General features: G+C 44.9%; 1 protein-coding gene across 1 annotated transcript in view; it reads left to right on the top strand.

Annotated features, from left to right (window-relative positions):
• LOC126548144 (solute carrier family 23 member 1-like) overlaps positions 1-16,284 on the top strand; it is a 155,583-nt gene that overhangs the window by 59,527 nt on the left and 79,772 nt on the right. Inside the window, exons 7-8 of the mRNA XM_050196262.3 lie at positions 5,532-5,713; positions 9,469-9,589. Coding sequence (XP_050052219.1) covers positions 5,532-5,713; positions 9,469-9,589 — 303 coding nt within the window. The remainder of the gene's footprint in view (positions 1-5,531; positions 5,714-9,468; positions 9,590-16,284) is intronic.

Consider the following 16,284-nt stretch of genomic DNA (forward strand, 5'->3'; position numbering starts at 1 on the left):
TAAAAGCTCATAAATGGTAGAAAGAGAACATTCAGCCGTGCATTAAAATTGCCGCTTCAATTTCGCATATGAACGAAACGTAAAGCCAAAGTAGAGAGTTCCGCTATCGTCAGACAGCATTGGTGCAAGCCGTCAAAGTAGGAAAGCTGCTTTTTTTTTTCTTAAAGGGGACGAGGGAGTTGGTAGGAGGGGGGGTGGGGGTTCCTTTGACTTGGTAGGAAATTGAGCGCGTCGATAGCCATGTTTTTGGCATTGTTATGCTTGCTTGCACAGGGCACACATGCAGCTTTCGTAAGTTTACAAAGTACGCTGGCTGCTTCAGCGCAATTTATCACAGGAATGGTCATGTGTCTTTGTGTCCTGGCTCTGTGGTCCCCCATAACATACAGAACTAGCGCGAATAAATTTCACTTATTGTCACTGATGGCTGAGTACATTTCGATTCCGTATATTCAAATGAATATATGTGCCCACCCTCCTTCCTTGTATATAAGACCGTGCTGCTGGCCTGCCAGAAGTAACTCGGCATGTAAATTTTATTACCTTAAGAAGTTCTGGATGCTGTAACTGTGATTACATGTTTTCTCGTCAAGGACTATAGCATTCTGTGCGACATCCCCATGATCTTCCTTACAATTCAAACCAGCCACATAGCGAAACGCATTCGCGATTTCATTGGAGAGAAGGGCATAAATGATGTGGGAAAAACACTGATGTTAGCCGAAGTAGACACATCCGGTTTGCTACCCAACGCTGGAGGACTGGTGAAGGGAGAAAGCGCGAAAGCAGAAACGTGGGAACAAAACACATGCACAAGAAAAAAAAGAACACAGAACAACATCGGAGTTTCCGAATCGATCGAATAGATTGCTTGAGCGTAGAAAATTAAATAGCAACCTTCGTCGCCTGCTGGTGTCACGAGCGTAAAGGGCGGCACTGCAGGCTCGTTATCACCGAAAACAGTCCGTGGTTGAGACGCGCTCGGTCATGAGCGACTGCCTCGGTGCACTGTAGCGAGGACAGCAGCAAATACCGTGTTCGATGGCTTCCTCGAAATTGAGAGCATCACAGAATCCCGTTGGATCTGAAGGGAACATGTTAAATGCAAACACAGAAAACAAAAGACGTAATATTGTTAGTGTTTCGGCTCCCACACGTTGTTCACAATGAAACTAAAGGCCATAAAAGAGTCGCTTAAGTATGTTGCATAATGCGACCGACACCCATCGCACACAGGTAATGAATTACCATCATTTCGGCGAAAAGTATCCACCATAGTTTGTATGTGAAGCGACTCTGATAAAGACGCATTGTTCGATTCCTATATTTCGCATGCATACGTGCTTGATCCCAATTAAGAGCATGGCTTGACGAAACACAACCTTCAGCAACCGCGCTCGATGACATGTGTTGCTTCTTGACGTCGTTTTGATGCTGCTCTTGAAGTTACCACTTTCGCTGATGTATATGCACGGACAATTGGTGCACAGAATAGCATACAACGCAACCGCGAATTTTCTCATTCTTTAGTTTATCTTTGAGGTTCTTCCCCGCTGCCGGTTCCTCACTTGGCTTCCTCATAGGGTCGTCGCTACCTCAGTGGTCGCAAGCACCTCTGTTCGCAGTTCGGTTGCGAAAAGCAAGAGTTTTGTAAAGGTTACACCAAGCCAGAGTTGACAAAAAACAGTTATGTCAGTGTAAAGTTGTCCAGGTAGAAGATGGAGTCGGAGACAGGGGGCGCTATAACGTAAAACTATTCCAAACTTTTCTATTCCACTTCTGCAATCAGCCTTCCACGATTGGTCAAACACTTTTTTGGACCATCCCTACTTCACCTGCATGTCACGCGACGTCACGAAAACCGCGATAGCCCCCCATCTGATATGACGTGCGCACGCTGATTACGCAGATTTGACCGAGCAAAAGAAAAACAGTTATTTCTGGTTCGACGCCTTTTCGCCATTAGTCCTCCACTATTGGTAAAAAGTTTTCGGGCTACAGCCACTTCACCTGCCTGTCACGCGACGTCACAAAACCGCCAAAACTCACTGCGTCAAAATGACGTGTACGCGTTAAAGATGCATTAATATGCCCAACAAAACTGAATTTTCTTCTGAATAGCCGCAGGCTGCCCCGTTCCGAAAGGAATAAAATATGGCTGCCGCCGATCTCTCAGGCACTGGCTACTCGCACCTGCCGGAGAGCATGGGTTTATTTGCGTATAATAAAACTTTTTTCGTGGCCGTGTAACGTTCTCGAGTGCTTTCGGCACGTTTACGACCTCGCTCAGCAAGCTTTTCTTTGCTGAGGATCCTTCTTAGCGGCATTCTTAACCTTCCGTTGCATGCCGCCGCAATTTTCGACCACACACCGCAATATAAGTAAGGGAAAGCAGAACAATCGCAGACGCCGGCACCACCCTCTTCATCCGGTTATCGATTTTAAGTGCTGTGGCTCGGCCCCATCGAATGCCTCTTCACTTGAGCGTGCTCCTCTCCTCTTGTCAGCCAATTAGATAAGGCAAGCCACTCAGTGTAGGCAATGTTATTCGTTTTTCAAGCAAACAAAAGTCACCTACGAACGAGGAGGGCGTTTGATTGGTCTGTTCAGACAACCCTGCGGATGACCGCCCGATGCTTGCGTCGGCTGTTACGCAAATTTGACATCAGGAGATTGGAATTAAAACATTTTGGAATAGTTTTACGTTATAGGTCCCAGGGGTCGAGGCGATGTGCAGGTGTGCTGGAAACTTGGCGTGCTTCACGCGAACTGTGTGGCATCATGCTCGAGCATGGTAAATTTTGTTGTTGCTGCACGTGTTCTTGGAAGTAGAACGGGATCCTGCACGCCCTCTTGAAGAGCAAACCGAGCAGCGTCATCGGCACGTTCGTTGCCCACTATTCTACAGTGGCCTGGAAGCCACTGAAACGTGAGGTTGTGCTGTTGTTCGGCGATACGATAAAGGCCTTCTCGAGCTTCTATTTGGTCGTATGGTACACTCTACAAGGCGGATACCAAACACTGTGCAGGTGTTTTGGGATCACTCAACCCACTCCATTTTAGAGTTTGTTGCTCAAGAATCAAAAGAACCGCGCTACGAAGAGCAGCAAGCTCTACAGCTTTCAATGTTGTCCGGAAGTAGGTCTTGAGGAAGGTCACAGATCCAGCAGATCCACCCACAGTGAGCAATCGATCAGTGTAAATCTATTTATGGTATTTGTTTGTCTCCTGTATAAGAAGTAGATATAGCTGCAGCAGAGCTGGCACCGTGAACCCTACCTTGGTCCAGGTGCCTTGTACTTATGGTCGAACTTGTCGTTCACTTGCCACTGGTGGTGAACCGGTAGTGTCGCAGGAGCCATGTAAAGTGACAAAAAGGCAAACAGAATGAGGCGATATCGCTTGACAGAAAGAAGCACGCGTGGCCGGTTTTGTGGCATCAAAGCGAGGTAATTAGAAGGGGCGTGAGCAAGGTGCCTGCCTGACATGTGCTCTGAGTGCTTTCAATGTATACAGCGTGAGTAGTGACAGTGCAGTCATGAGCCATTGCTATAGTTCGTGCAGTCGACCCCACACATCGTGATATTCCAGGACAAACCCTAGAGCCTGCTTGAAGATTTTCAAGAAAATTGCACCAAAGCGCTGTGCATGCCATCGACACCTGCAGCCATTGACAGATCTAGAAATCCAAGAAACAACGTTCTTTTGGGGCTCAGACGTTGACGTTAAAATTACTAGACAAGTACGAAAACCATTATCACAGATAGTCTTTGCCAGCCATACTACCCCAACTGAAGCTTGATGCGCCTTGTAAACCGGCTGGGCATGAGACCGTATTCAGTCACAAAGTTCTTAAGCCATAGCCTTATTCGCCACCCACGTGAAAATTTACGCACGCATTACTTTAATTTACAGGATTGACTGGCCGCAGTGACCATTTGTAGAGATGACATGCACATCTTCGGGTACGCGCCGCGACTTTTGTCTTCTTTCTTTTTAGTGACGATTACCATTTTCGGATTCACTATCGGGTCTTTCCCTAGTAACTGTATATAACAAAGCGCTCGCTGAGTTTCGATGAGTCTTTTCAAAACGCATAGCAAACGTATTGCAGCTGTAGCGCACCTCAATTGCACACGAATAAAAACACTGCCGCCGTTTGAATTTCACTAGACAGGTGTTCAAGGTGTTGAACTCTTTTCAGCTCCAATGCTTACATGTTCTAGCATTAGGAGCTAGTAACATTAACTAATCATATTGTTACTACACCCTCTGTTGCTAGGAAAGCGGTAAATACGTACTGTATTTACGAGGAGCTGCTAAGATTATTTGGGTAATATTTTTTTGCCTTTTTTTTAGAGTGTTACTGCAAAGTGCATTTTGTCAGGCTTTACATGCCTTCCTTCTGTGTGCCAGTGCGGTTTTCTTCTGTGCCGCTCTTTCTTTCTGTGCATTAGTTAAATTTCTGTTACTGCGTTGCGTAGCTAACTCAATGTTCCCAAAAGTGCGGAAAGCGTTGACATCAGCGAAGAGCAGTAGTGTGTTTTTAAATTTCCCTTTCTCTGCACACCTTGCCATGTGCGGTTCCGCCATGCAGTTAGAAGTACGTGAGGTCCGAAAAAGTGAATTTAATTAAACTGTTTGTTTCTTGTTTGTTTTTTCTCGGGCAAGAAAAGCGCGACTAAACGGGTCCCCATTTACTGCCCCCACTTTCCGTTTAAAAAATTAAACGGATTGAGGTAAATGACCTAAAATATGAGTTCGTGTCACTTTGCGTATTTATGCGCCCGATTATTCATCCACTTTGTGTGATGCTTTTGTTGTTAGGTGGTTTGCTGTGTCTCCATTGTTCATTGCACTGAGAAGCAGCCGCGATCTGCGTCGCCTGTCTCGGGACACTGGATCCGACTTTTTACGCATGAAAAACGACATGGAGGACAACCTTGGTAACGTTCACAGAGACGTAGCAAAATAGACTGTGAGAAGTAGGAGAATGGTGAGGATGAAATGAGGAGCCCCTGCAGGCTGAACCTTCCTTCTGTGCATTCCCTCGTCCGCGTTAAATTTTGTGCTTGTTCCTATTCTAAAAATATGTACCAACTCGTCCAACAATGCACATTACTATGAACCTTCCTGTTGCACCGTAATTCTTATCGTCGAATAGTACTCATAAATGAGGGTCCCAGGGAATTGTCATTTCTTCTGCAGGGTGCAGGAACTCAATTTACACTCCCTGATATGAGACATGCGATAATTTGCCCCCTTCTGTTCATAGGCCTCGTGGTCATCCCTGTAAATAAATCCGTTTTCACCATCTTTCTTCTATTTCGTTTCTCGAGTTCGTCCAGGGGTGCCTTGCTCTGCGTAACGTGTAAACAGCAGCATGCGACCTGCATTTCTTTCTTTCTTTCTTTCTTTCTTTCTTGCTTTGTCAAAGCGCTTCACGCTTGGATTAATAATATTGCTCAGCGGACGCCAACGTCAAACGTCCATTGACGGGGATGCTCAGGTGCTACGTCGTTCTTGTGCAGATCTCCGGCGCCATCATCGCGTCAGCGGCGTTCGAGGTGCTGCTGGGCTTCACGGGCATCGTGGGTTTTCTGCTCCGATGGGTGACCCCGCTGGGCATCGCGCCCTGCATCGCGCTGGTCGGCCTGTCGCTCTTCGAGGAAGCCGCTCGGCTGAGCTCCGGCAACTGGGGCGCCTCGTTCATGTTGAGTGCCCACTTGTCCTTCTGCCACTGTCAATAACGAGCGTGCATTCTGCTGCAACTGGTTGACCGCAGTGTCCACTACACCAACTCGCGAGCGCACGTACAGGCACATGGGAGGTTCACACACACACACGTACACACACAAAAAAAAAACCTGGGGCACTATAACGTAGAACTATCCCAACATGTTATTATTATAATCTTCTGACCTCAAGTTTACGTGACCGCCGACGTAAAGATCGGGCGGTGATCTGTAGCGTTGTTCGCACAGCCCACTCAAACGCTCTCCTCATTTATAGGAGATAACTTTTGTTTGCTTTCAAAGCGAATAGCATTGCTTACTTTGACTGGGTCTTCTTATCTAATTGGCTGACAAAAGGCGAAGAATACGCGTAAGTGGGGAGGTTTTCGGTGGGGCCAAGCTAACGCAGTGAAGGTAGGTAACCGGATAAAGAGGGTGGTGCCGGCGTCTGCGATTGGCCTTCTTCCCCTTATTTAGTATGCAGTGGCTTGTCAAAAGCCTCGGTGGCGAGCAACAGAAGGATAAAAATTCCGCCTAAAACGAGTCCTCAGCGAAGAAGAGCGTATAGAGCGATGTCACATACGAGTGGAAAGGGCTCTACAACGTTATACTGCCATGCACAAATTTTTATTCTACGTAAATACATTCTCTCCGTCAACTCCGAGTAGTCAGTGCCTGAGTGATCGGCGGACAGCAATAGTCGATTACCAATGTTGAAGACTGGGCCTGTTGGTATAGCATACTAGAGGTACTTTCGAAACGGGGCAGTCTCCAGCTTTACCGAAAAAAAATAATAACTCAGTTTTCTTCGTCATATTATAGCACCTTTAATGCCTACATGTCACTCAGATGTAGTGTGTTTTTGCGGTTTTGTGACGTCGCGTAAAAGACCGGTAAAGTGGGCGCAGCCCTAACCTTTCGAACAATAGCGGGACTAACGGCGCAAAAAACATAGAATCGGAAATAATTATTTTTCTTTTGTTCCGTCTAGTCATGCTTAATCAACGTGACACGTTATAGCAAATGGGAAGTTTTCACGATTTTCGTGAAGTCACTTGACAGACAGGCCAAATGGGGGTGGCCCGAGAAATGTTTGACGATTGTGAAGGACTGAGTGCAAAAATGGGGCGCTATAACATAAGGCTATTCCAAACTATTTCATTCCAATTGTGCAACCAGGCTACCACGACTGGTCAAAAATGTTCGGGCCAACCCCCTCCCCCATTTCACCTGTCTGCCACGCGACGTCACTAAAACCGCGATAGCTTGCCATGTGACATGGCGTGTATACACACTGATTATGCATGCATGAATAGACCGAACAAAACAAAAAAAAAATATTTCTGATTCGGCGCTTTTTGGCCATTAGCCCTCTGCCACTGGTCAAAAGGTTTCGGGCTGGGCTCACTTCCCGTGTCTGTCACGTGACGTCCGAAACTGCGAAAGCTCACCGCGTCAAAGTGGTGTGTACGCATTAAAGATGCCTTATTATGCAGAACAAAACTGAATGTTTTTCTGACTATGCCGAGACTTCCCAGTTCTGAAAGAAATAGAAGATGGCTGCCCACCGATCGCTCAGGCACTGACTATTCGCACCTGCCTCAGAGCAAATCTTTTGCGGGGCAGTATGATGTTACCGAGCCCTTTCGGCACATATACGACATCGCTCTGGCGGCATTCTTGTACAGGGGACGCATGGTAGGATTCGGCGTCCGATGCGACTCGCGGGGCTGCTTGCTCCGGCATGCCGCATACGGCGATTCGGGGCGCAAAGTACCTGTATCCGAACGAGCGAGCAACGCTCAAGCTCCGCCCTAATCCAGGGCCCCAGCTTGTACGCTGGGAAGACTGCATATCCACGTCGAAAAATCCAACATAAACAACTTTGCACTGTTTGCACGCGAACACTGTTAATAAAGTGATTCCTCTGTGAGTGAGAAAACACCTTACAACGGCGCGTTGTCCTGTGACGGATGCACTGAGAGCCAGCGATAGGGCCGGTAGGCCTAGCTCGCGACGCCGCTGCCGCCTGCGCTTGCGATCCAGCACGAGCTCGTCGAAGAGCGCTTATTTTTGCCAACACGATTACCACTGTACTCTTAGGTGACCCGTGATTAAATACACTTGGTTTACTCGACGCCGTCGATGCGAAGGGCAAACGTGCAAAGCACTGCAAGCCAAGCGAGCAGCCTCGCTCAGACGATTGGTGTGTGCTACGGTCGGTGTGTGCTGTCTACGTGCGAAATGCCCGCGTATCACGGCTCGCTATATCGCCAGCAGCTTAGTACCAGTGCAGTGGGCGCTGTTTTGCAGAACAGCAACACGTTCCAGATAATTTGACTGAACAGTTAATTATTTCATGTCGGAAACGAATTTTAGCATACAAGACGAAGAAAAGAAAAGCGGCGAGAAACCGGCCCACCGGTACCGCCTCTATGGAGGGAACGTCAGAGAACGTCACATACCAGCCACGCTGTCATTGGCTGCGGCAAAACGATGGTGCGTTTATGAAAACCTGCCCGGTTCGCCGCACACCGGGAGTCCGATCGAGTGCTTCCGCACGGCAAAACACCTCGATTCTGGCTGCTGTTCCACGCGCCTGACTCCGTCTCTGACATCGAATAGGACCGTGTGTCTCCCGCTTTACCCTCCGTTACACGCCGTCGCGATTTTCGACCAGCCATCGCAAGCTAAGGGGAAGCGGACCAATCGCAGACGCCGGCACCACTCAGCTCATGCGATTATCTATTTTCACTGCGCTGGCTCGGCCCCTTCGACGCCCTTTCCAGTTGAGCGTGCTTCTCACCTCTCTTCAGCCAGTTAGATAAGAAAAACCGCTCAATGTACGCAATTTTATTCGTTTTCAAAGCCAACCGAAGTGACCTCCTATAAAAGGAGAGAGTTTGATTGGGCTGCTCAGAAAGCGCTTCGGGTCACCGCCCTATGCGTGCGTCGGAGGTTACGCAAATTTGATATCAAGAGATGCGAATAAAAACAGATTGGAATAGTTTTACGTTATAGGGCCCGTGGAACGTATTATAAGACCTCGCTTCGAAACAATATCCTTGCGTCTTCGAGCAAAGCATTGTGTACTGCTCCACACAAATCGTCGGATTTTAGCAGCGACCATTCTAGATATATATTTGCTTGAGCGAAAAGCCGTACGGCCGATTTGCTCAAACAAATCGTGCGCAGCCAGACGCTTTGCGTTGATCTGATTTAATTTCACTTCGCTCAAGAAATGGTTATTTCCTGACTAGTGTTCTAAGTTAAAACACTTAAGATCGCCACTATAAAGCCGATCCCAAAAATAGCATTTATGGGGAAAAAATGACCACACTGTTTTATCACTGACACTCCCCAGCCTCACTATTTATTTTCGTTTCATTTTACTGGTGCCCTAAAATGATCGCAGGCCAGAGTATTGTCCCATATTTCAAATCTGAACAAGTTGATAAGAAAAATTAGGCTTTAACTGCTTGTACGCGCAAATAACAATTGTTAAAAGTATAAATTCTCCTGTACCAAACGGCGGCCGCATTTCGATGGAGGCGAAATGCGAAAACACCCGTGGTACTTAGATTTAGGTGCACGTTAAAGAACCCCAGGTGGTCAAAATTTCCGGATTCCTCCACTACTGCGTGCCTCATAATCAGAAAGTGGTTTTGGCACGTAAAACCCCATAATTGTTTTCCTATACCAAACTACAATTATTTTTCTTCTTCTTTAACAGGAGCATCATACTCATGACGATCTTTTCGCAATATTTTCAAAACGTCACAATTCCTGTTCCTGGATGGGAGCGCGGCAAAGGCTTCTTTGTGAGACAGTTCGCCATCTTTAAGCTTTTCCCGGTAAGTTGAAACTCCTTATCTCGGTTTTTAAAAACGACAAAAAGTGAATGTACGCTTTGAAAGAAAGACATCGCTAGCTGTTATTTCGCTATGCTCTCACCAATATACGCGTGGCCAGATAGTCGTGTGTCCCAGTGAGCAGCAACTGTCGCTGCTCAGTGGCATCATTTGGTTTCTGGCTTTCATTTGAGGACATAAAGAAGAGAAAAGTGAAAGTATGTGTTGCCACAAAAATGGAAGATAACGCCCATCCGCCCGTCTGTCCATTGTTTTTTGTTTGTTTGTTTGTTTGTTTGTTTCATTGCTTGCTTGCTTGCTTGTTCATTCGTTCGTTCGTTCGTTCGTTCGTTCATTCGTCTGTCGGTTTTGTGCTTGTTTTTCTATTTTTTTGTTCGTTTGTCTGTCTGTCCGTCTGTCTTTGTTCGTTTGTTTTTGTTTGTTTGTTGTTTGTCACTTTTGATTCCACTCGGTTTGGAATGTTCGGGAGCTGAGCTCATTCAAGCCTCGAAGCCAGCACTCTTAGGCCATGCGCAGAGCTATTTCCGTATTGTTGATGCGAATAAATGAAATCACACGAATGAAACTGAGAAAACCAGTTTATCTGACCATGCTGCAGTGTCGGATATACGTGTACTTTACGCTAATATGTGTCCGGTAAACGCGAATTTCATGCATTATGCTGCTACAACTGGCTGATATGAGCGATAAAAGGTTAAATATAAAAGCCTCCACTGTTGTCAAGCCTATGTTAAAATATTTATTAGTCTCAAGTGGAATGCAAAAAAATTTAAATGAACACGAAGAGAAAAATGAAGAAAATTAAAATTCGCGTTCTAGATACGCGGTATTGACTATAGGCGCAAAGAAGCAACGCGATATGATTTGTAGGACTAAATAAAGAAAAAGGTAAATCAAAACTGAGAACACCCGATATAACAATCGCGATGCTATAGCATCTTCGTGATGGTGTGAGCATTGAAAGCACCAAAGGATAAATGGTCGCCTCTGATACTGGGTGAAGCCAAGACAGTACTACGAGGCTGACGATTTAAGCACAAGAAGCTTTTGACGAAATGATTGGAGCATTAAAGCATCGATAACTAGTTTGATTCACGTTTTGCCCTGTACTTGCAGCTGTTGTCGTCCACTGAATCGAAATTGGATGCAATACGTAAAGGAGACGCTATCACTGTTAAAGCTTTCGACTTTGGAGCTATATTTGATTGTTAAGAGGCGTCACTTGGCAAAAGCAAGATCTGCATCCTGTATTTGATCGTAAGGAAGATGTTTACGCGTAAGTTTGTACTCAGGCACACAAAGCTTAGTCGGGAAGCGTAAAACTGCGGTAATCTTCGGACGTACTGCCAAACATGACTAGCGCAAAAGTAGCGCCACCGAGTGATTTCAGGCGACGCGAAAGAGATAAGAATATTTTTAAGCGTTTTTCGTTTTTCGTTCTTTATTTCAGAGAGTAAAATTACTTCTATGAATGTGTGGTACCCAGTAATATTGAGCTTTTTAGAAAACAAAACTAAAAATGCCTTTAAAGCGAAGTAAGAAAGCCTATGCAAGAAGAAACAAATAATAACAATAAAACTGCGATGCTTCTAGGTTTGAACGGAAGCGATAAGAGTGGCAGAAGAGCAGCTTACGGCAACTTATTCGTTGTTACTGCATGCCAAGTCTCAAGCCTTTCATTGCTTCCGTACAGATTATCCTGTGCTGCCGCATCGGTGCTTGAACACACTACAACAAACAAAGCCGGATGATGAGGATATTGATCGTGTAATGCTCTTAGTTTTGTCACGCCACGCTGGAGAAGAAAAATTCTCACTTGGACACGCTGTTTCCGCTAACTTTAATGTTGTTTGCTTGCGCACCCCTTTGGAACTCTGTCATTTCCACTGCGTTTATGCGCCTCTCAAAACATTTCTGCTTGCAACGCGCTACAAATTGAGCGACTGGATTAGCAAGACTCTATAAGCAGCTTTGACCGGCCAAAAGGTACAAGAACGCTCTCATTCAGCACCTGAACGTCGCCGACACCAGCTTATAGGGACGCAAAGAAAACGACATTGTAGGGAACCGGGGGCTCGCAGCGGAGCACCAGAACAAGAGGATCAGCGCAGCAGGGTTCTAGAACCGAACTCCGTGTGCCGCGCTTGCGCCTCGAAGGCGCGCTGCCCATCTTTATTTTTCTCTTCTTTTGCAGCTGGCGCCGAGAACGCCGACCATAGCGTCCCCGCGTTTTGGCGTCGGTGCTCGCTACAAGATATTCGCAAAAACTCACGCTTCATTCGTGTGGATGTTACGCACCGAGATTTGCCGAGCATAAGCTCGAGAATGCTCGCACATCTATCGGAAGCACGCCGAGCCACGCTGCGCATGTGCACTTGTACATTCTCAGATCTCGGACACCATTGACTGGTAATAAGCGATCAAAGATGTCACAGCGAATGTTTATCGCCTCCCTGCCATTTTGCTTCCATTGCTCGTCAGACGCCGCGTGTTCTAACGCAGCTGTCAACTGCGCAAAGTTTCAGCGCAAGGTGCCTATAGCTGGCACGGGACCTACAGGCATTTTCCTATAGCGCCTGCCTGTAGGCGAAACAGTACCAGAGCCAGCCACTGACTGAGTTACAGTGGCGACAGGCGCCCAACGGAGATAGTCTTTAGTAGGGTTTAGGTGATACTTTACGTACGGGCCTTGGGTGTACTACGAAATCATATTTACAGAAGATCGCGAGTTCTGCTACGCGTCTAAGCCGTCTGTAGTACGAGGGGAACACCCCAACCCCTTAATAACGCGTTGGTTTTATGGAGCTCTTTGTAAATCTGTTGCTACGTTCTCACGCTAGGTGGGTGTAGCTGGACACATTACAAGCCAGTAGTCAAGCCAATGCCACAACAGAATGTCTTACGGGTTTGTTGTGGCATTCATTCCCACTGTTCTCCCGGTGTACTTTTGCCAAGTCGTGACGTCTGCTGGTAACAGAGAGCGAATCTTCTTGTGTTTTTATCGTTCTACGAAAAAGCAACGATAGAAAAAACTTCAAATGCTTCAAGTGACGTTTACGGAGGAGTCACTCAGCCACACAGGAGTTTTTGAATGCTTTTGGTGATTCCAAGAAGAAAAATGGGCGTCAAAATCCACCCTCGTGTCGGCCGACCTTGAACGAGATTGTTGTAAGCGTAAAAAACAACAACAACAATGAATTAATGAATGAATGAATGAATGTTTATTTTGACAGAAATAAAATACAAAGAATCTCTGTCAAAGAGGTTGACAAAAAGGCACGAATGCCTGACTAAGTGTCAGTCCCCTTCCCCGACCCATTCCCAGTGCACAAAACACTCAAGCACACAGGGCAAGCATGGTACACAGAGTGGATACATACACAAAAAAAATGAAAAGTACATGAAATACGTAACAGCAATACTGAATTTGATTTGTGTACAAAGAATGAACAGTCATACCTGAAGCGACAGCAAATACATGTTCACTTTTTTTTGGAAGTCTTTAAGGACGGTGATTCATTTATTATAGTGAGTAATCCAGGGTGATGATTCAAAAAATCCGCAACTATGAATGCCTGTTTTTGCATGCCGTAATTGGTACGGATCTTGCCCTTGTTGTAGGTTAATTGCCTTGTGTTGTATTTATGTTCATTCGGGAGGTATGTTTTAAAAAAGGCGCTTTCATTGAGTCTTATTTCTTTAAATATTGCAATGGCTGTTTTTTTGTTAATAAGGTTTTCTAATGTTAAAATACAATTCTTCTTGAAAAGCGGAGCGGAGTGACTTCTATAGGGCGCATTCTCAATTACCCGAATCATGCGTTTCTGTAAGGTTAGTAAACTATGGATGTTGGTTTTCGTCGTGGTACACCACACAGATAAACAATATTGGAGGCGCGAATGCACTAGGCTATAGTATAATTGTTTTTTTAATCTAGAAGGTAACAGATGTTTTAATTTATTAATAACACCGATGGATCTTGCAATGCTGGTTTTAATGTTGTCGACATGACTGGACCAGCTTAAGTTTTCTTCAAACGTAACACCAAGGAACCTCTGGCACGTAGAACGTATAATGACTTCATCACGGAATTGTAATACTAAGCTCTCATCAATACCTTTGTTACGAGGCCGAAAAATAATGTATTTTGTCTTTTTACTGTTTAATTCCAATTTATTTGCTCTAAGCCAGTTTGAAAGATTACTGAGCCAAATATTTGCTTCTTCCTCGAGAGTAAGCAAGTTTCCACCAGAAAAGAAGATATTAGTGTCATCAGCATACATGATTATGTCAGGTGTTAGAGGCACGTTTGTGATGTCATTAATGTATAATAAAAAAACAAGTGGCCCTAGGATGGACCCCTGCGGAACACCGTATTTGATTTCACCCATTGCCGATTTGGAATGACAAATGTTTGTGTACTGTAGTCGGTTGGTTAAATAATTTTTAATTAGGTTAAAAGCAGTTCCCCTAATGCCATACTCACTTAACTTTTGTAACAAGATATCGTGTTTAATGGAATCGAATGCCTTTTTAAAGTCAAGAAATATTCCTATTGTGTGCAGCTTGTCCTCAAAGTTACTTATTTTTTCTTTGATCTTTAGCAGCGCCATTTCAGTACATTGGTGTTTTCGGAAACCGTATTGCTTTTCTGTTATAATATTATTTTGAGTACAGAAATTTAAAATTCGTTCGTTAATGACCTGCTCTACTATTTTGGAAAAGATTGGGAGAACTGAAATCGGTCTGTAGTGGTTCACGTCATTCCTGTCTCCCCCTTTAAAAACTACCGATGCCCGTGCAATCTTTAATTCATCGGGGAATGCGCCAGTGCACAAAATTAAATTGCATATGTGTGACATCACGTTACAAATATGCAGCGCCACAGCTTTTATTGGTTCTGCCTTTATGTCATCCACACCACATGCTGTGGAATTCTTTAACTTTAGAAATAAGCATCTTATTTCAGCCTCATCTGTTGGTGCAAGAAATAGCGATCTGCTCATACTACATGAAATATAAGACCTGTAACTTGGGCTATCAGCATCAAACGCATCAGACGCGCCACATTGTAAGAAATGCTGATTAAACTTATCAGCCAGCGCAGTCCCTGTGAAAGATACGCCTTTATCCATAACTTCAAAAACAGGATTATGGTCACTGTTCGGAAGCAGATCATTCAATGTTTTCCAAACTTTTTTTGGATCATTAAGAATATGAGTGAACTTATTCTCATAGTACCTCTCTCTTGCCAGTTTTATAACACGGCCCAATTTATTCCTGATTTTTTTGTAGTTCATTAAGTACTCTGGTTGCCTTGTCTTTATAAAAGTAGCGAATAGTCTATCACGTTCCTTTATGCGTTTTAGAAGGGCGGTGTCAACCCACGGTTTCCTGCATTTCTTGCTTCTTGTAGCTTCTCTTAGAGGCAAAGCTTTGTGATAAAGGTCTTTGATTACGCCAAGAAAGCGAGTGAATGCCTTGACAGGATCCGTCAATGCGTATATTTCGGACCATTCCACTTTGCTGACTGACACTTCAAAATCAGCAATCGTGTTCTTGGTTATCAATCTGTACTGAGAGCGTGTGTCATTTGTGCGCTGTCGGTACACTTTCCTCTCACGTGTAAAAAACAGGAAAATAGGCATGTGATCGCTTACATCAGAGATGAGGACACCCGACACTAATCCAATTAATCGCGTTGTAAAACACAAGTCAAGTAGGCTTTCGGAATTGTTCGTCACCCTGGTTGGAACATTAATAACATTTTCGTAGCCAAACGAAAAAAAAACATCCAGAAACGCTTGTTTGGATCGGTCCATTGAAAGCAGGTTAACATTAAAATCACCCGTTACAATGAGGGGAATGCCAAGCTGTGTACAAAAATCCAGCATACGTTCAATGAAATCTAATAACATGGATACAACACCGGATGGAGGCCTGTAAATAACCACAAATATAGTATTCGCACACTTGATCATGAGGGATTCATAGTGCTCGTGTATTACAGAAAACTCGGAAATTACATCAAAGCATAGATCGTGTTTTACATAAATAGCGACACCACCCCCTTTCTTATGTTTTCGGGACAGCGAAGAACACTTATAGCCTGAGAAGTGTACAGCGTCGTATTCGTCGCGGAACCAAGTCTCAGAGAACGCTAAAATATCGAATTCATGCTGTATTTCATGTAGAAGCATGCAGACAGATTCGTGTTTGCCTTTTAAACTTTGTGCGTTCAAATGAAACAAAGACATCTGATTTCTATTACGTAACTCTCTGCTCTGTCTGAAGGAAAGCTTGTCGTAGTACTTGCTTTCCTGAAAAGGGATTGCCATCTTGAAGAATGCGCATAAAAAGCCATACTTCTAGATTATCTTATTCTGTCAAGGTCATCCATTGTGATAACCCTAATGACTCGATCACGAGGACCACGACGCACGAAGAATTTTCCATTCTTGTGCCAGGCGAACTTGTACTCTTTTTCAGCCGCCCGCGTCTTCATATGCCAGAAAAGCTTTTTGTTCTGTGCTGTGAGATTTTCATTCAGGTAAATTTTTTATTTTGATTTCCTCAGTTCCGTTTTTTTCCCGAGCCAAGCATCTCTGGTCGCGCGAGATGTGAAGCGAACCAGGATAGGTGGGACTTTTTCTGATTTTTCTGTACCGATTGTTTCA

This window comes from Dermacentor andersoni, chromosome 1 (assembly GCF_023375885.2).
Source record: "Dermacentor andersoni chromosome 1, qqDerAnde1_hic_scaffold, whole genome shotgun sequence".
NCBI classification, from domain to species: domain Eukaryota; kingdom Metazoa; phylum Arthropoda; class Arachnida; order Ixodida; family Ixodidae; genus Dermacentor; species Dermacentor andersoni.